We start from the raw sequence: 20325 nt of genomic DNA, 5'->3' as shown, positions 1-20325 counted from the left end.
ACACACACACACACACACACACACACACACACACACGGAAAGACGGAGGAGAGCAGGTTAGAAACAGATGGTGTTCTTTACTATGCTATGGGAGTGAGGGGTGGGCTGAGCTACAGTCTGATACCTGACAAGCTTGAGGCTTTTCACGGGACTATAATGACTATTACTGAATTTACTACTACTTTGTTAGAAGCAGCGCCACTTTTGCCCCTACTGGTACTCATAGTCATACATACGGTACATACACATACATAGTGGTTGCACCACTTAAAAATAGGTGATCGCCGTAAACCAAGAACCTATCATCAGTCTAAACAGTATAATATAAAAAAATGAACCTGGCATCTGTCTAGAAAAAACTAAAACAAAACAACTCTTAAAGCTCAGATATGATGTTCATGAAAGCCTCCTCTGCCAGTGTCCCAGTTGCATGTATCTGAAATCTCAAGCAGACTAATTACACAGATGTTTGGTCGGTGAATAGGATCCAACGTTGGAGTTTATGCTAATCAGCATGGGCTTGTGAAAATCCAATTTACTGGTCCAGGAACCTTTTAGTATTGCAGTGGGAAAGGGTGGGGTGGGGATGTGCAGGTGGGTGTCGCACATCTGTACATCACATGCCTTTACCCAGCCCCCAGAGCGGCTGGCCAACGTTGAATAGCCCAATGGTCAAAGCTGGAACTGTAGGTGTGCGTTGTTTTTGCCCGTTCATAACATGTAGGACGAGTAAACCCTGTGCAGCTGGTGTTTGACATTGAGCGCTCGTTAACACTTCCGCATAGTAGAGCATTCTTCCGGATGCTTCAAAATGCCACTGAGCAACATCCATTGGAATGAGCTGGGCTGTCGCTCCTGGCTCTCTAGTTTGACAGTCAACGCACTGCGAGGCTACAATGGAAGCATAATTCTGACGGCCTGCAGTGGAATGGACAAGTTAGGGTATAAAACGGACAGGGCTTACCCATTACTGTGGATCAAGGTTATGATATTTTGTCACCTGACACCCGAACCATACAGTGTTTATTTAATTATTTTATATCTATAATCGTATATGTCTCCACAGTGAGGCTGGAAAATGTAGCCTAGCAGACTGCTAGACCAGTAGGCAGGAAAATGGCGACCAGAAAATGTTGTTTTGAGTTAAACTCCTCCCTACACCCCCCCTCATACACACAGTATAACTCTATGGCCTTTACCCTTTACTGTATGCTGATTGCCCAGCCAGTGTTTAGAGGTCAGTGTCCCTATCAGTATTGGAAGACAATCCCGGGGTGGGGCGGGTGTCTTTATGTCTTAGAATGGAGAAAAGGTTGGAGACAAAAGAGACTACTACAGCACTGATCCTGATTATAATAACCAGCACCTATGCTTGTGTAATTAAGTTTAAACGGCATACACTGGTGGGCTGGGGGTTGAAAATGTCAGCTTTTTTATGTTGGTGGACAAACACACACACACACACACACACACACACACAGTATATGAGGTGTACTGGTAATTACCATTCTGATGAAGGCTTTTCATCAAACCATGCTGCTTTGCATGCTCTGCTAATGACATACTACAGTATAGTACTCATTCAAGCTCCTGCATCTGACTGTGTAACATTTTACAGACACATGCTCACTGTTTCCATGTATAACATGCCAGGTAGCTATGTAATATCTTTTCTTTTAAATATATATATAAAATCACACAGGTGTGATTTTTTTTGTATTACATTGTACAAAGTTCGCACAATGTAATGTTTGTACTACAAACTGGCTACCATACACCACCATCACAGCCTGCAGTGCTCAATCTGCACGCACGCACACACGCACACGCACACACACAGTTGTGCACATACTTGTCGCCGGTATGCATATAATCTCACAAAAGCACACTCATTTAGTCATCCGCTGTCTGCTGTCGGGCTCAAAGCCAGCCATTTAATGAGCTTCATCATTGCGTTGCGTCAGGGCAGCAGTATAACTCAATCCCCATGCATTATTCTTGTCTCGCAACAAAGTCTGTTCTATATGCCAATAGATTATGGTGTGTGCATGTATCTGGGCATGGTTTTATTTGTGTAGGTTTTATGTGTTTTGTATGTGCGTGTAAAATCCACTTCACAGAGTAAACACCAAATTAAATGATGAAAGTCTGTATTGGAAATGGCTCTTTATTGCCCCTTTTGTGAAGTCATGACAGTGCAACCCGCTGATAAAAGACAAAGTCCAATACTGTAACTGTAACTTGCTCAATGCTACCAGCTTCCTGGTCTGTTGTACCTTGTGATAAGTAACAGGTCTAGTTTGTAATGTATCCCCCTGGGCCCTTAGAAAGGCTCAGGTGCTGTTTGTGTCCATGACGATCTGCTGGCTGTGTCTCTTTACCTGTCCACTTAAAGGGACACTTCACCCTTTTAGCAAAAAGATATATGTTAATGACGTTTAGAAGCTTTAGATCACTTTCCTGGGGGTATTTATGTGTGTAATATGTGGTTTTAGATATTTTAGATTGTAGCAGTGAGCCTGTTGTCTCTGCTGTCATGGACACTGGTCTCACTACCTTCCTGGACTACAATTCCCATAATTCTTTGGTGCACTGCTCCTCCTTGTTGATGGGGGGGAGAGCTGTCTTACTGAGACAACATGTAGTCCAGGAAGGAAGTGAGCCCAGTGTCCATGACATCAGAGACAACAGGCTCACTGCTACAATCTAAAATATCTAAAACCACATATTACATACATAAAGACCCCCAGGAAAGTGTTCTAAAGCTCCTAAACGTCATTAACATATATTTTTTTGCAAAAAGGGTGAAGTGTCCCTTTAACACACAGAGTGTGTGCCTCACTAGCATGCAAAGAGGATAAAAAAACATCACACTTGAAAACTAAAAAAAATTGCTTCAATTTTCTTCATGTGATGTTATGATAATGATATAAAGTGGATGAACCAAGTTATACTTCAATGCATGCATGAGTCGTAATACAGCATGTTTTGACACTGTCGCACAATCAAGTAAATCAAGCTTTAGCATTCAGTTAGCTGGCTCACTTCAATAGTCTTCCTTTCTCTTCCTGTCTGCCTCCCTCTGTGCTTTGAAGCAATTCTTCAAACAACACAATAACAGTCATTTTCTCTCTCTTGTCTATTGTATTTGCTCGTGTTCCCCGGCTGGTGTGTGTGCGTGCGTGCTCAGTTTGAGTCATTTTGAATCCTACCACGTTCTCTTCATTATTTGGGCCAGTTGTCCATGAACGGGTACTGTGTGTGTGTGTGTGTGTGTGTGTGTGTGTGTGTGTGTGTGTGTGTAACTGTGTGTGTGTAACTGTGTGTGCGTGCGTGTGAGATGACAGAAAACCACCAATGTCTTTGCCTACACGGCTACACCCCAGCGTAGGCAAAGAAAGCATGCAGAGCTGGGCGTCTGGCCGAGGTCGCTGCCTGTGACATTTTCCACTGACATTTGCTGACTTTTTCCCCCCACAAACTAAAAACCCACTCATCAGCTTCAGCACCTCGTTCCTGTCTCCCCTCACTGCTCCTATAGCAACACTCTGCCTTCCATTCCATCCAGACTCTGGCTGTGTAATGAAAAACCAAGCAGCACCTATTGTGTGTGTGTCTCATTTGCCTGCTGTCCTCCTGGCATAACTGGACTGGTCGTTAAAGGTCACCTGGCAGGAGGTCATTAGATGAAGAATACCTGCTGAGACTGACTTCAATATTACGCACGCGCGCCGCACGCACGCACACGGACCACCTCCTCATCTCTCATTACTTTTCTTTTCTTCATTGTGCTTTCTTTTTCACCTTCTCCTTTGTCTTTAACTTGTAACCAATGTCAATGTCAATGCTGCCAGCAGACCATGGACCTCTATCCCAGAACATTTCCCAACATCAAAACAGTCAATAACAGTTTTTGTGAATTCATAATCTCAGACCCACCCAGGCAATGGAGTGGAACCAGCCAGTCGAGCACAAGCCAATTCAAATGCATTATGGATAATGGTATAATATAGTATTTATAGATATACACACTCAGACTGCATTCAGTTAAGAGTTAGAATTAACACCAACATACAATCAGTTTTTGAATGTGACAATATATGAATATACCCCCACACACCATTTGCCGTGAGCATGTGCAAGATAGAATTGTGGCTCGTTTAGAAGGTTACATAACACGTTTTCATCGATTGGTCAACTTGAACTATTGTGACCACACCATCTCTATCCTGTCTTTCAGTATTCCCTTGGCTGCCCTGCTTTCCTCTATTGCTCACCCACCAACATCACATTGTGTGTTAAGGCCTCTACATAGTCCGTTTTGTTCCTTGCGTGGGGGAGGCAAACGGACACACAAAAATGCAAGCTTATTTTATACATGTGTAGTTTCTCCGTCGCTTGCGTCGTTTACGTCGGTCTATTATAATATTTAATGTGCAAGCATCTACTCGCCCACTAGATTGCACCCCCTGGCACCTGCAGTTGGTCTATTTTATTACATGCGGATGCGATGCGCCAAAAAGACACACACTCTCTCCGCTCTAATTCCACTGAGTTCTCATCTGAAAAGCAGGGCTGGACTGGGTCAAAGGGCTAAAACATATTAAAGCAATGGGGGCGGCCCATTCTTTGGGCGGCCCATTGCCCACTGGACATAAGGTCAGTCCAGGCCTGGAGCAGATGTCATGTTGTCCTGTTTAACTTCCAGTATCCATGCCGATCGTGTTTATGTTTACAGCTCAATGTGCCGGCGGAAGTGTTGCCCTCTTTCAAGAGCGGTCGAGCAGAGGAGGAAAAGCCTTCTTGCTCTCTGCTGCCTCCAGGTGGGCAGGGTGTCCTCGACGCAAGGTACGCAACGCAAGCAATATGGTTGCGTAGGCTCGGGATCAGATCTCAGCCCGACGGAACGAGACGGATCACGTAAATTTCTCTCACCCTGCGGCACTTAAGGGGGGGCAGACATACCCTCAGGGTTTCCTCTTTTGGTGCTGCTGCTGAGTTGACTAACACCACAGACACACACACACACACACACACACACACACACACACACACACACACACACACACAGATCTCAGTCTCTTATCTCTGCCTTGCCTCGATGTCTGGGCTTACTGTCAGCACGGTGCCAAAGTTCTTCTCCCTGCGGCCACTCTAGCTGGTGGATTATCCAATACGATGCTGTTGGCCTGCTTAAATGGCTGTCAAAAAGACAATCGCAATAATGTTTTGATATTGATTTGATTTTAGACTTTTTATTTCACTGGAGAGTTGACTTTACCTACCAGGCTGCCCCATGTTCTTTGGAGGAGCTGTGCTACTAGAGAAGGCTTGGCCCTATCTCTCCTCTCGCAACTGCGGCAGACAGATTAGGAGCAAAATATGGCGCGACAGGAAAATGGCAAATCTACTGTATAATACGAGTTACAATTGGAAGGGCTATTTCAACCGGTTTTAATCGTTTTTTCCCCACACACATAAATAACACTGAGGTAAAAAACATTATGTATATACTCCCTCTTGGATTTGTCTGTGCAGTAAGCATTTGTGACAGATGCTGACATCAGTCCAGTATGGCTCATGCTATAAAGGGCTGTTCCCCTAAAAGTTGGTTGGAGTAACACAGTTAAATCGGTAGATAGTGTGAATTCAATAATAAATCATAATTATTCAAATTGAACCAGATGGATTTGGTTTACATAAACATGAGTATTTTACTGTGTACCGTACTAGTCTAGCCAACGGGCAGTCATGTCCCATAGGATAAATTGACTAACTTGATTGTGCAGCTATACTGTAGTGCTGAATTTGCACACAACTAGCCAGAGAGCTTGCACTTTCTTGCACTTTCTTTTAATGAAACACTTCTCTCTCCTATTCCTAAACCTTTTGAACCTTGCTGATTCTTATTTATTGATCTCTGGTGCAGTGCTTGTTCAGTTATGAACCATTGTGTTTGTGAATTTGTTAGTGTTGTATTTTTTTATGTTTCCCCTGGTGGGAAATTAAATACTTGAATTGGATCAGTATTTGGATGTAGAAGTCCCTCCAAAATACAGTCATATATCTTTGTCTTGTTAACAATGTAGCATTTTGGCAAAGTAGGTACCGGTAAGCTCAAGCATTCCGTAGGTAGTATAAATGGATCAATTTGCACCTTTGGAATATACCGGTATTCTTATTTTGTCATCGGTGCAGATAAGAAGCAAATTAGCATTTGAATTAGCCTAGATATATACTGTATACCTAATTAACCAAGTCCTCTCTATCCCCCTTTCTAGCCCTGCAGTAATGAGGACATGCATTAGTGCACACACACACACACACACACACACACACACACACACATACACATACACATACACATACACATACACAGAGACAGGATGAAGGCTCCCTGCTGGGTGGTTTCTCTGCACAATAACTCTGGGTGAAGTGTTTTCTTAAGCCAAGTACCGGTCTGCAAAGACTGGATGAATTGGTTTGATAAATATCCCCTGTTAATCTGGCTAATTAGATGCCTTGGAAACGCTTCTCCGTATGGGGCGGATTAAGAGGTCAAATGCTAAACACAAAAGCAAAGCAAAACTGACATGCACGCACAGTCGCACACACACTTTGTGTTTTGTGTGTGCTGGGTGGTGTGCTGCTGACTTAGAGGGCAGTGGATTATTGTCGTGTGTAGATGTGTGGCATTTGGGTGTGGGGAAGCTGAGCCCGGATGAAAGCCCTTTTAATCCATACAGCAGGAATCGGATGATGGAAAAATGCTGTAATGAAGAAACCACACCCTACGCCTACGGCCTAACCCATTGGTTCTCAACCTGTGAGTTGGGACCCCCACATGGTTTTGGGCGGTGACAGTAAAGTGACAGGTTAAGGATTTACCTAAAAAAAAAGATTTAAAGATGGAGTGCCGTGATTTCTTTCCACCCTAAAACATAATCATCGGGTATTATTATTATATAGAGGAAGGTTTTTCAAAAAAGTGTACAGTTTTTGTGAAAATGTCGTTTTTATGTGGACACGCCCACCAGTTATTTAAGTATGCCTGGTTTGCCTGATGGGTGGTGATCCACCTGAACTGAAGCTCCCACAGCAGTTGTTGTATGATAAAGGGGGAGGGGATGATATTGTGATGTTTCCAGGAAGAAATCCTAAATAGAAAGGGTATACATTATTGCACATAACAACCAGCCTGGATCCAGCCCAAAGACCCCGCCCACTCTCTGAGTGGACTGCATCTCTTGGTCTGGTGTTGCACTGTGAACCTATAATTTCTTCCGTACAAAAATTTATTATCCAATGAGAATCGGTGGTGGGGGTGGGTCTAACGAACAACCAATCAGCGCCGAGGCCCGTTTTCAGCGTCACACAGCGCAACACACATGAGGAAAGAGGGAAAAACAACAACAATGGCTATTGGTTGAGGGAAATTCTAATCGCCTCCCCCTTGAAATCGCTCAGACAGGAGACAATGTCAGACTGAAGCTTCAAGAAAGCTACAGTCTGATAATCAGGCTACATAACAACCACATCAAGGGGTCTAATGAAGTACTGTCACCTCGTAACACATGAAAAAATAAAACAATCATGGCACTTCTTTTAAAAAAAAAGAAAAATTAAAGACCAGACCATTTACTTCAATAAACAATACTATAAAAACATCGGCCAAATTGACAAATAATATAAGAAAGGGGCAAACATTTAGAGAATAGTCAATCTGCGAGTTCTTAAGTTTATATCCTATATTACATTTCCCAGAATTCCATGCCCAGAATTTCTCATTGTTATACCCATTGCTCACATTGTTATACCCAGTTCAGGTCGCCAAGTCATGGACTGTGACGTATGCGAAACAGCCATCCCCGCCTGTGCTTTCTGGTCCGCATACGTCACTGGCTTCCTCTCTGCGTTTTCAACCCAGCTTGGCGCCCATGCACTACTGGCCAATCACAGCTCTTACGCTACTGGCCAATGACAGCGGCCCTACTATAAGCTGCTCAGGAAGCAAATTCCCTCATTAGTGCCGCGAGGGACCGAAACTTTATTTCTCTTCAAACGCGTTAATAACTTAATATTGTAACCGCAACGCAACATAACATCAGAAATTAGCCCAGAACGTCCGCGTTCTGTTCAATCACACGAATGCAGCCTAGATAGCCTGGCTACGGTCGATCACTTGACACAAGCGTTGTTGCAGTGGAATGCATGTTGGGTTACAGCTGCATGATGTATATTTTTTTATTATTATTTATTTCATTTTTTTGGTGACAAGAACCACCTTACCTAGGGACCCTGGGTAAGGTGGTTCTTGTCAGGCAGCGACCGCCCAAAATAATCTAGGCCTAGGGTGACCAAACAGAAAAATAAATTAAATTGACAAAATAGTCGATTTTAAGTGAGTAACTGGGTCCCATTTTGGGTTTAAAAAAAAAAATATGGTCACCCTGGCCTAACCCAACCCCTGCTCTGACCCGTTGCATAACACTACCACAACCAGTAATGTTTTGTTAATTTGTTTTGTTTCATGCTGCGGTTTAAATGACGTATATGTTGTTCTAGTCTTTCCTTATTCTGATTTATTCACTGTTGTCACTTTAAGACATCGTAAATAACGTAACTTTCTTTTCTCCTCGGTAGAGTTTGTCATGTACATCAACATTGTCTGAGATAATTATTATCAGACTTTAAGGGTACTTAAAGGACTGTTACTCGTGGTCTCTTGAAGCTTGTGTGTGTGTGTGTGTGTGTGTGTGTGTGTGTGTGTGTGTGTGTGTGTGTGTGTGTGTGTTCACAGGTAGCTGATACACTGAGTGGGGGTGACGAATGAATAGCTTCACTGTTTTTTTTTGTTCCCCCCTCCCTTCTTGTGTACCTGTGAGTTTGTCTCCCTAAAGAGCAGACCTAACTACATCAGTGCTGCTTAGAGACCAAACACCAAGGGAGCATCCCAGATCAGTGGGTGGCGGGTGCGCTATCCCTTCTAATAACTTTATGAACCTGAACCCTTAAGTTTGAGAGCCCACATGTTGTGTTGAAATGTGTTTACTTTGCAAACTTCGCCTTCAAAGGAACATTACTTTACCATACAGCATACAATGAGTGTAAATGAAACAGGTTCTGTTAAGGTAAGCAGGCTTTAAAGTTGGCACAGTGCCAAGATATACATTGGTTTCACATGCATTTGAAATCCCCCCCCCCCCCCCCCACAGCGTATACGTATTGTCTTAGACCCTGGCTGCTCTTTGAATCACTGGTCGATACCCGCTACTTATGCGGCAACCATTTACATCGAGGGCAGAGAAGTTTGAACAAATCACAAATCACAGCTTACCGAAGTCCTTGTGAGAGCACTTTCTTGTCTGTCTGTCTGTCTGTCTGTCTTCCTTGGAGCACCTTTCTATAGTTCTCTCATACAGCTGGAACACATCAGCAATTTCTCTTAATTGTTTTGGTTAACCACATGTCTATGCACGCACGCACACACATCTGACATTGCATCGTATAAACCAGCAACACTATACATACCGACCCATACTGACAGACAGGAAACATGTACCGGTATGTATGATGCAATGTAATCCTGCACAGACAAGCATGCAATCATGTCATGAGGGAACTGCATATAATTCTCTCACACACACACACACACACACACACACACACACACACACACACACACACACACACACACACACACACACACACACACACACAGCCTGGTAACAAAGGGAGCCAGTGAAAACCCACTTGGACTTTCAGCAGAGTCCTCACCCTCCTAGTACTTTATCAGTGTGTTCCTTTGTCTTCACTTATCATCAGAGCGTGTCGTGAAACAGTCAGGCTGTGGTTGGCACTTGGCAGGCCTCCTTCTCTCTGCAACACACCTGCAATGAGCAGCTCACTGACGCCGTCTCACTGGTTTGGTTAGGATGTGACAGGCTAGGATTAAAAAGTCAAGTGTGTTTTATGGGCACAGATTGAATGGTTTTCCTACGTAAGTGCAAAGGATTCCAAAGTACAGTTATAGGAGCCTTATGTGGCTGAATGTTTATAATATGCATCTGTGCTAAGACTGGGTTGAGCTACCATGATCTTTATGACTGTATTGTGTCTGTTTACGCATGCATGCACGCACGCACACTCCTTGCCTACCCAGTTCCTACATAATGTCTTTAATGAGGAAATTCTGATGGTCTCAGTTCTGTTGTAATGGAGCTGTGAAGTTTTTTACATGTTCTATCAGCTACTTTCTGAAGTGAAGGGACCACCTGCACCTCACAGTAGTACATATACATACGGTATGTCAGTGAAATGGAATGAATAAAACATAGGCCAGATGTGATGGGAAAGGGGGAGCAGGGTGGTGGTGGAATGGAGGACGAGGTGGAAGATAGACTAGGTCTTTTTGGGGTTTGTTGGAGTCTGGGGAATATTGGAGTGATGTTAGGATAGACTGTGTGTGTGTGTGTGTGTGTGTGTGTGGGGGGGGGGCGGGGTACAATAAAAAGATAGGAGGACAGAGTGTTTGGGAGGGGGTTGATTTTGATACAAGCTTTGTTCTGGTGGTTGAACTGTCTTGTATGACAGATTAACAAGAATTGATTAAATCAATTAATTACCAGCTGCATTATTATCTGCGGGAGTGCGGGGGTTCGCTATAACTGCCTATGTTTCCGTTTCAGTGCAGTAGTAGTAGGAACCAAAATTCTCTAAGGCGGAACTATTGTGTTCTGAGTCGTTCATTTCTGCCCGGACATATTTGCGGTGCGCAGTGCGCACAAATGAAAAAGAATGAACACTCCTCTTACTTTCTTTAATAACAACCTAAAACATGATCCTTGAAAAAACATGAAAAACTAAATTTGTCCTTTAACCATTGTGCCTTTGCCTTATGTTTATGTAGCGTTCAGCTTAAGTCAGCAATGAATACAGAATGCCAACGAGAGTTGTTTTTTTCTTCTTTTTTTTAAGATTTGCTTTTTGGGCTTTTCTGCCTTTATTGATGGTATCAAGTGAAGATGGACAGGAAAGAGGGAGAGAGAGAGAGAGAAGGGAAGAGACATGCAGCAAAGGTCGTCATGAACGTGACTCGAACACGCGACACGTTGTCAAGCCTATAAATGGCATGCGCCACTTGGCCAGCCGGCGCCCCCAACAATTGTTTTTTCATTAAAACGAATTATATCAACAACACCGCATCAAGCAATTGTACTAAATGCTGAATTCTGCCACATAATGCCTCGGCTCCGCCATCTCACCGCCATGTGCACTTTTAATTAGCCGCAACTGTACTGCATAATAGAAGGGCAAAACCAAGCCAAGACAATATTCTTATTACCTCTTTTGCAGTCGGCTCACTCTCTCAGCGGTCAACACATTTGGAGGCCAAGAGGGTTTTTAAATCACATCTTGGATCGTCTGTGCATCATTGCTGCCAGCAGCACAGTATACTTTATGTGAGGAGATTGATTAAGGCCTTTTTCTTCTGTTCTTTTTGCTGTGCTGCAGTTAAAATCACAAAGTTGTGTGTGTGTGTGCGCGTGTGTGCGCATGGCTTTGCTGACAAGCTGAATATTAGGATCAGGCTTTGCTGTCTGCCTATATGACAGACAAAGGCCACAATGTAATTGGTTTGTATGATGAGGTGGAATATTGAACATCACGCAAAAGTCCTTATTGGCTATTATGTTCAAGTCATGTGTGCTCATATGCTTTTACTGAGTGAACGCATGCTTGCTTTCATGTACTGTACATTTCTGCATATGTATGTATGTATATTTTGACGTCCCGAGGCTAAAGCAGCTATGGTACAGCTGTGGTACAGAATCAGATCCTCCCTATGCGATGACAGATGTGATAGATTGTAGATGTGCGTCTCACGGTGGATTGTGTGGAGTGCGGGAGGTGGTGTGTGTGTGCGTGTGTGTTTGGGGGTGGGGGGGGTTCCTCTCCACAGGACGTCAACACATGATGAATGTTAGCCCAATATGTAAAGCTGCAGAAGCCAGGGCTCCGGGGGGAAATGAAAGGATAGGGTGTGGGGTGGGTGGGTGGAGGGGGGGGGGGGGGGGGGTTTGGGGGGTTGAGAAACACGAGGGAGAGCATAGGAAGGAGAAGCCATTATGAAACCCTGGTTTTCACTTCCTTCCTTCCCTGGCTGGGTTTGTTGCATGGTTTTAGAGGACACGCAGACAAAGGCTACGGGGACACCGGGTCCGTGCATCTCTGGGCTATGTGGAAAAGGCTGCTGTTCTTCTTCTTTGGTCTGCGGTTAAACCGACGTGACATTTGATTTAGTTTGTGGTGCCAAAGCCAAAACTAACGTTGGATTGTTGAACCTTAGTTAGCATAGCATCAGAGCTGTTAAACCAGAACTGTTGTTAGTTTTAATCCTACAATGTTTATACAGTAGGCCTTTTATCATGACTATCTGATGCTCAGTGGGTCACATTATTCTCATGCCATGATATCTTATGTGACCAAACCTGATAGATGAATCACTTAGTTGGTTTCCTTATTTTGGGAATGTCATCATTATATGCAAATCTTTTTGTAAAAGAAAGAAGAAGGAAATCACAAATAATTCCTGAAATTGTCAAGAATTTTGAAATCTTCAATAATTAATGACATATCGACAACATTGTCAAGAATGTCTAAATCTCCAAAAAACGACAGATCTGCAAGCCCACAACGTGAACGTGTCCCATTGTGAGGCATTGTTGTGAGCTTGTACTGTAGATCATTGTGAGCTAGCTTGTAGATTCAGACTGTCTATTTTCTGAATTCTTTAAAGGTTGAAAGGGGTCCTGTAGAGTCCTGTATAGTGCCAGTTTGTATTGTATCACCAGAAGCCGTGTCGAAGGCTATCCATCTCTGCTGAAGTGCAGTGCAAATACAACACACACCCTGTGCTGTGATCCTGTTGTAGCCTACTGTTGCACAGTAATGATGCTGCTATCAGGCATAAGCCTGTCAACAGTACAGTCATTATGTCTCCAGTGTTAGTCCGGTTTCCATATGTAGGTGTTCCACACACGCACACGTACACGCACACACAAGTGCGAGTGCGACTTGTGTGTGTTCTGCTCTCACTTGGGTGGGTCCATATTTATTCTGCAGACTTCCACTGCAATCATTTGGAAATGGAATATAAATATGTTTGTTCTTTCTGTGTGTGTGAATCCATGCATATGTTGAGTCTGTGGGTAGTCTGTGTGTACAGTTTCATCAACACTGGAAAAGGGTCAAGGTCACAGCTGTGCGTGTGTGTGTGTGTGTGTGTGTGTGTGTGTGTGTGTGTGTGTGTGTGTGTGCTTGCATGTGAAGCATGGCATCATTCAGTGCGCAGTAGGATTAAAGTCTCTGTGGTCTTTATGTGGATTAGAGTATTGATCTAGCAGACACAAGGCTCTTCAGTCCTCACTGCTCCCACAGAGAGAGACAGAGAGGAGGGTAGAGAGTTGACTTTGCACGTTCACTTTCCAGACTCACTTTCATGCACTTTTATTTTGGGTAGTCAGCGGTCAAGTTGGTGTAGCCGTTTTGTTTCCTGCGAGTGTGTATTGCGCCGACAGCTGTGATCCATCACACATTCTAGCACCGTGTGCAGAGTCGGACCCCACACACACACACACACACACACACACACACACACACAGCAATGTCGTTTACATACCTCCTTTCTTCACTACAGATTATTACAAGACAGTGTTGATGTGTGAATACTTTTATTGTCTGGTATCCTCTCTCCCAGGCAGTAACAACACAAGTCTCATCACTGCTACCTGGCGGTGAAGAAAGGAACTGCGTCAGCAGATGACAGTGTATTAGTATCTCACTGAAAGCGTGTTCTGTGACCGTGAAGCTTAATTTAGCCGGGGGTAACGAACAAGAGCACGCTGAGTCACTGTAGAGCTCATGATGTGTGCTTGTCTGTGGAAGACAGAGTTGCACTCAACTGCTCATCCGATATCCATTCACACATACCCTTGTTCTTGTTAGCTTAAGGCCCAGTCTGAAAACGGCTCCCACATTATCACTATAGAGAGAAGTGTGTGAATTGCACCAAAGCAGTGTAAGCCTCAGGCTGTGATTACAGTTGAATGAGTATTACTCTGTTACATCCAACATGCGTGTGTGCATCGCACCACGCTACGTGAAGCACTTTTGTTAATGACATGGCTCACTGAGCTCACTGAGCCAAGCTTGAGTTAATGGAGGCAAGGTGTAAATTAGGTGTGTGTGTGTGAGAGAGAGAGAGAGTGTCTGAATGAGTGAGTTCGCTCAAGGCTTCCTCTGGCCGAGTGCAACGGAAGCTTTCACTAAAGCCCTTTCATAGGAGCAGTCATCTGGGAGTTCTGTTGTGTGTGTGTGTGTGTGTGTGTGTGCTTTACGTGGCTTCTCCAGATGTTCCTTTCTGCTCCGTCGAGGGCCCGCCTGTCGGTGAGGGAGAGGATGTGACTTCACGCATGGGCTTTGTTTCCACGGGAACGGCAGATGTTTCCGAACTTTAGACCACCATTTTCTGTGTGTGTGTGCGTGCTGACTGTACTCTATGACTTCTTCACCGTTGAGTCCAACCAAACCTCTGGAGTAGGGAAACGTTGAGCAATGTTCCTGTCATGCAGGATTGGAAATCTCCAAAACAAGTCGTCGTGCGGTCAGTTCTGTGATACGTCAACACACAGGATGTCTGAGGGTCAGTTAGTACCATGGGCCAGCACTGATGTGGTTTTAATGAGGATGTGAGGCCAGGGGGCTGGTGTTGCATTCCCCTGCTTGCCGACAAAAACAGGTGTTTTCCTCTTCAAAGCTGTTTGTGGGTGTGTGGGTTACAGTTGGGAAGTGCACACACTGTCTGTGTGCAATTGTGAATGGGAATATTTGTGTGTTCGTGTGTGTGGCCCACTGATTGTTAATTGCTATGATAGAAGAGAATATTTAATGAATGCTTTTTCTTTCTACTTCCTACAGAGGGAGTTTGCGTCGCCCCCTCCCCTCCTGTTCAGGAAGCTGAGTAACCCCGACCTGTCACCGGCGGCAAAAGACGCCTCCAAGACCAAGCTCCATCGCCAGCTGAGCCAGGATGAGAACCGTGCACGGCGCAGTAGCATGGCCATGACCGGTAACATGCACACACGCACGCACACACGCACGCACGCACGCACGCACACACGCACGCACGCACGCACGCACGCACGCACGCACGCACGCACGCAAACTAACAAACACAGTGTTAAATGGTTTAAGTAGAATACATTCAGAATCTCCTGTACGTATTATATTTTCATTGCTTGTCAATATGAATGTTATCTATGGCTTTCTATCGCTTTCTTTTGCTAATTTAATGTTGATAAATATATGTTTCTATTAATTGAACAATCGAGAAGTACATTCTTTTTAACCATTCCAAGTGGCTATGCCCAAAGTTGGCAGGCCCTGGGTAGGCCACCTGGCCTGGTGCTCCGAGGAGCACACTTAAAATCCACTAGGTTCAGACACACAGATTGGGATCAATAAGTAATGGAAGGGGTCGGGGACTCGGGGACCAATACGTAGTATTGATAATTTAATTGATGCCAATAAAAGCACATTAATTCCCATCCTTAACCATCACTCTCAATGAAACCAGTTTAACCCATTTTGGGCGGGAACCCCTTTTGGTATAGCTTTAGCTATTGAAAAATAGCAGATCTACAAGCTCATACGAGCTTGTAGGTCTGCTATTTTTGAAAAATCGTGGCGCAAATTTGGAAACGTATAGGTAGAAACATAGGTATTTCAGAAAACTGTCATGATTTAGAAGACATTTTTTAAATTTCGACGTCAGGTCTAAATGGTTGAACACCCTCAACCTATAGAGGCCATTAACTCTGTTCCCTCTGCAGGTAAGCAGCTGCTGCCTCTGTCCAGCAGCCTGCACGGCGGGGTGAGCCAGCTGGCCTGGCAGGGTGCCGTCGGAGGGCCCATGTCCACAGGAGCTACAGGATGTGACGCCAACAACCTGGTCCGCATGAGGAACCAGAGCCTGGGGCAGTCCGCCCCCTCACTCACCGCACTGGTCAGTACCACAGGAACACCATACCCTGGCCTACACAGTGAAATAATCAGTGTCAAGAGAAAACCTGGCCTGGGGTTTAGGTTTAGATTTAAATTTGATTCCCTTTAACTTATCCATTTGTAACCACATATACACCACATTGGAGGAAAGTGAAGGCGTCAAAACCAGACGTCTTTCAGAGCATGTTTTCACTTGATGTTGACGCTCGGCACAGACCGGCAAAACCCAATGACTACCCTGTTACAATAGGTTCAAGTTCGAGAGCACTTTGACGGTGTTACTGTTCAGTGTGCTTGCGGAACAGAGAGAGAAAGAGAAAATAACACTTTTATTAAACATAGTAACTACTTTTTGAAGTGCCTTGAAAAGAAAGTCCCGACTGTCCATTACAGAGACAGATGACGTTGCATGTAGGTTATGTTATCCAGCAGCAAATAAGTAGTTTAAGGTTTATGGGTCTACCTTTCTTTATATCCCCCCAAAATAACCATCTATTGAACTTTATAGACAATTCTTATATCTTATATGAGCCTATTATATGAGTTTATTTTGCATCAGGAGTAGCGTGCATCCTATCCACCCTTACTCACAAATAGTCAGGCTTCAGAGACGAGATGATAGTTCCTAATGTAACGCAGACTCCTCTCCTTCCATTGTCAATGAAAGCAGAGAGGTTCAGTTCACTGGTTAATTCTGCTGTGCAATGGTTGACGCTTTCAGTTTGTCAGGGCCTTAAGGGTCCATTTCCTTACATCTGTTCACTATTAAGTAAAGATTGCGTGCAAGTTCCCTTTGCACTTAACTTCTGACTACTTACTTACCTTGTTTGTTAACTACTGCTTTCTCTGCTTACTTTGATTTTGCCACTTGTAACTCGCTCTGTATAAGAGCACCTGCTAAATGCCTAAGCTGTAATTGTCGGATCCACACTTCTATCCGCTGTTCCTTCCTGTGTGTACAGTTCATGTGGTTCTGCATGGTATCACCAGAACAGCTGCTCTACAGTGGACTATCAGCCTGGTACCATATGGGTTCTGTCTTTACACACTCTGCAGGCTGTGCCAGCCTGACGCAGCAGTCGATGGATGACTCAGGCTTTTACAGCGCATGTGCGCATGCACGCACACACAACACAGCATCCACTGAGAGCTCTTTCACAGCACCAAGCGCACCAGCATTTGAGAAATGGAGCTTGTGTGTGTGTGTGTGTGTGTGTGTGTGTGTGGGGTGTACACAGAGCAGCATAGTGCTGACCTACATATAAAAATGGTCTACACATAGCAACAACTCAGTTGTGTGCATCTGTGTTCTGTTATCTTTCTGTTCTGTGCACAACTCTGACTCCTTCTGGACAAGGAGGGAATTGTACCCAGATGAAGATTCATTAAATGTGTGCTCTTATTTCTAAACCGTATTCATACAGAAAGAATGCTTATTAAGCTGTGTAACTGTTTGTTTTTCAGCCCACTTTCTAAACTAGGTACTGGTGTTGCTACATCACTGGTTTGGTTTTATTTGCCAACATTAGCTCGTTGACGTTTCTGTTTCTGGGAGTTCTGTGAAGCCTTGCTGGTGTTTCATATGTTTTGTAACCAGTTCTGTCTGTTATGATATGAGCCCAGTCTCCAGCATTGTTGTTCAAACGGCACAATAGAGGAAGTGTAGCCTACTATGCAAGAAGAAGAATGTAACAGTAGAGGGAAGTGTTTGTGTTCGACATGGCAGATTTGTTTTTTAGCTACTAGAATTAATGCTGGGGCCTCAGGATTTAAGAAAAGACTTGTTTATATCGTGGTCCCATTTATTAAAATCATCAATAGGCCTATAGCATGAAAAACACAATAATGCATCAACAAAAGTATACCAGTAAGACGCCCTGAGGGCCCATGTTGGTTCTATATCGGTAATACCAGATTTTTGTCACATACTGTAGTCAAAGGCCCCCTTTGACTATCTTAAATTACCATTCCCATTTTTATCTGTTTATTGCTCAACCCTATCATCGACCCTGTGTTGAAATTAGGTTGGTTGTGAGCTTGCCTTTAGGCCGAGAAGTACCGGTAGTCAAATTAGTTTGTTTTGTGAGGTCTGACTAAGTAAAACTGGCATTGAATGAGCCGGGCTCCAGCAAGAGTCTTGAGAGCACTTTTGTTGACGAAAGATCTTGTTCTTTGATTGACTTTCTTCATCACTTTGGATGGCATTTTTTCCCCACACGTGAGTCTGTTAAGAATACTGGCAAAATAGTTTTTTCCAAGGTGTAACAGTTTGTTAAAGTCTGGTATGGGTTATTTTACCATCTGAGACTCTGTCCATAATAGAAACACATTACCCTTACCTGTTTACATCTGTATTACCTGTACACATCCGTAGGGCTTGGAAAGCATTGCTCGTTATCTTCAGTATACAAAATGGTGTCACAGATGACAAGCACTGGTCAATGATCTGATCAGGAGAAGTAATTATCTACAAGTGAAACTGAAGACGTGATGGTTTGGACTAACATGTTACTTAAGTTTACTTACCGGTAGTTCTTTGTTAAACTATCACTGTTTTTGTTTTGTGTTATCATTTAATGAATGTACAGTGCATAGCTTCCATTCTACCTTTCAAGTAAAAACTGAGGTGCATTTGGAAGGTTTTTTATAAAAACGCTTTTATGATTTAGTAACCTAGTTTGTGACTCCCCCTGCTGGGGTAGACCTGTTGTGCCAGTTATGTGGCAAATATCAACCAACCATGCAGGTGAGTGGAAGCGACTGAAGTACAATGTGATTAGAAAATTATGTTTGCTTTCTTTGGAACTCTAATGTATAGGACCATAATATCGATATTGGTTGAATACTAGGTATTTGAATAAAACATGATTTGATTATTGTTAATGTTTTAGTTTGTATTCAACTGAAGTAAATTAGTGACTGTGAAATCAAGGATATAAGCACAACATGTTGCACATTGCATATTTACATTACATTCAAATAAATATGCTGCTAAATAAAATAAATGTAGTAGCCTATCACCAGCAGATGGCAGCAGTGTCTGATACGTAGTTGCACCAGCCCAGAGCCTGGTACAGTAGGTTGGCTTATGTGGCAAGGTGAATGCATGGTTTTAGCAGCAATTCTGAATTTGTCTATACAACGTATGTTCTCTATACTGTCTACAGAGTATAGAGACTCTTATTTACAGTCTGTAGTGTATTGTTATATTGAAATTATTCTGTGTCCTTAACCACTTAACTTTTATCCTTCGCCGTATTGATCACATTTATGGCAGTTTTGCACTAGTAAAAATGATATGCATATGAAACGTGCATGCTCTAGTATATGAACACGTTTAATATGCATAGCATTTTTACTTTAGTGCTGATTAGGGATCAGCTGTCATTGTGCTAAACAACCACCGAGCTAAATGACATAGTCTATGGTTTGTAGTCCTGGTCCCTGTCTCTCCCTTTTAGTATGGACCCGGTTGGTCATAATAAAGCACTCCACACACACACACACACACACACAACCCTGCAGCATTCAGTCTTGGTTCAAGCACATGACGGCAATGACCACCGCCACGTTATGTCTAACATCACTGTGTGGTTGGGAACATTAAGTGATGGTCTTAGGAACATGATGTGGAAAGAAATGAGACTGAATAACCCCTCTTTGATTTTGTTTTGTATGATTGACACTGTAAATGGTATGACCCCTCCCCTCCCCTCCCCACCACACACACAGGAAATTGTAGACGGCTTTAAAAACGGAAAACATGGCCTGCAGCGTTATTCTAGCTGAGCAAATCATAGCTAATCATAGTTTATTGAGTTTCTTGTGGACACATTGATTAGAAGGTTCCTGTTCCCTGGTCGTCACGTCAGACGATACCTTCTCTGACATGACATCTCTCTCTCACTGTGTCTCTCCTTCTCTCTATATGTCTCTCCCTCCATCAAACTGCACAGAGACTAAATATGATACGGGTATATTTTCCTGTTATATACAGTACATAATTTTAAATTTTAAATAAATGTCCTATACCGGGGGAGGAGGCAGGCACACAACCTCAGTTCCATTAAAATATGGGTGTCAAAAGCAAGTACCGTAAGCAACCAACTTAGTTTTAAGATGTTTTTTTGCATGGAAAACAATTAACAATAATTTCTGCATAAAAAAGAAATAACACAGATGGCGATATCATTATTGTCTAAAGGGGAGCATGATCTTTCTGGGCATGAATAAACCTGGCATTTAGACAAAAAGTGGGAT

At 43.5% G+C, this 20325-nt stretch overlaps 1 protein-coding gene across 5 annotated transcripts in view; it reads left to right on the top strand.

The window, feature by feature from the left end:
* mast2 (microtubule associated serine/threonine kinase 2) overlaps positions 1-20325 on the top strand; it is a 169019-nt gene that overhangs the window by 16641 nt on the left and 132053 nt on the right. For all 5 annotated transcript variants that reach the window (XM_080770654.1, XM_080770652.1, XM_080770655.1 and 2 more), the window contains exons 2-3: positions 14980-15130; positions 15894-16066. In XM_080770654.1, coding sequence (XP_080626780.1) covers positions 14980-15130; positions 15894-16066 — 324 coding nt within the window. The remainder of the gene's footprint in view (positions 1-14979; positions 15131-15893; positions 16067-20325) is intronic.

The sequence above is a fragment of the Protomyctophum bolini genome, assembly GCF_963924005.1.
Source record: "Protomyctophum bolini genome assembly, chromosome: 8".
NCBI classification, from domain to species: domain Eukaryota; kingdom Metazoa; phylum Chordata; class Actinopteri; order Myctophiformes; family Myctophidae; genus Protomyctophum; species Protomyctophum bolini.
This window is presented reverse-complemented; position numbering and strand designations above follow the sequence as displayed.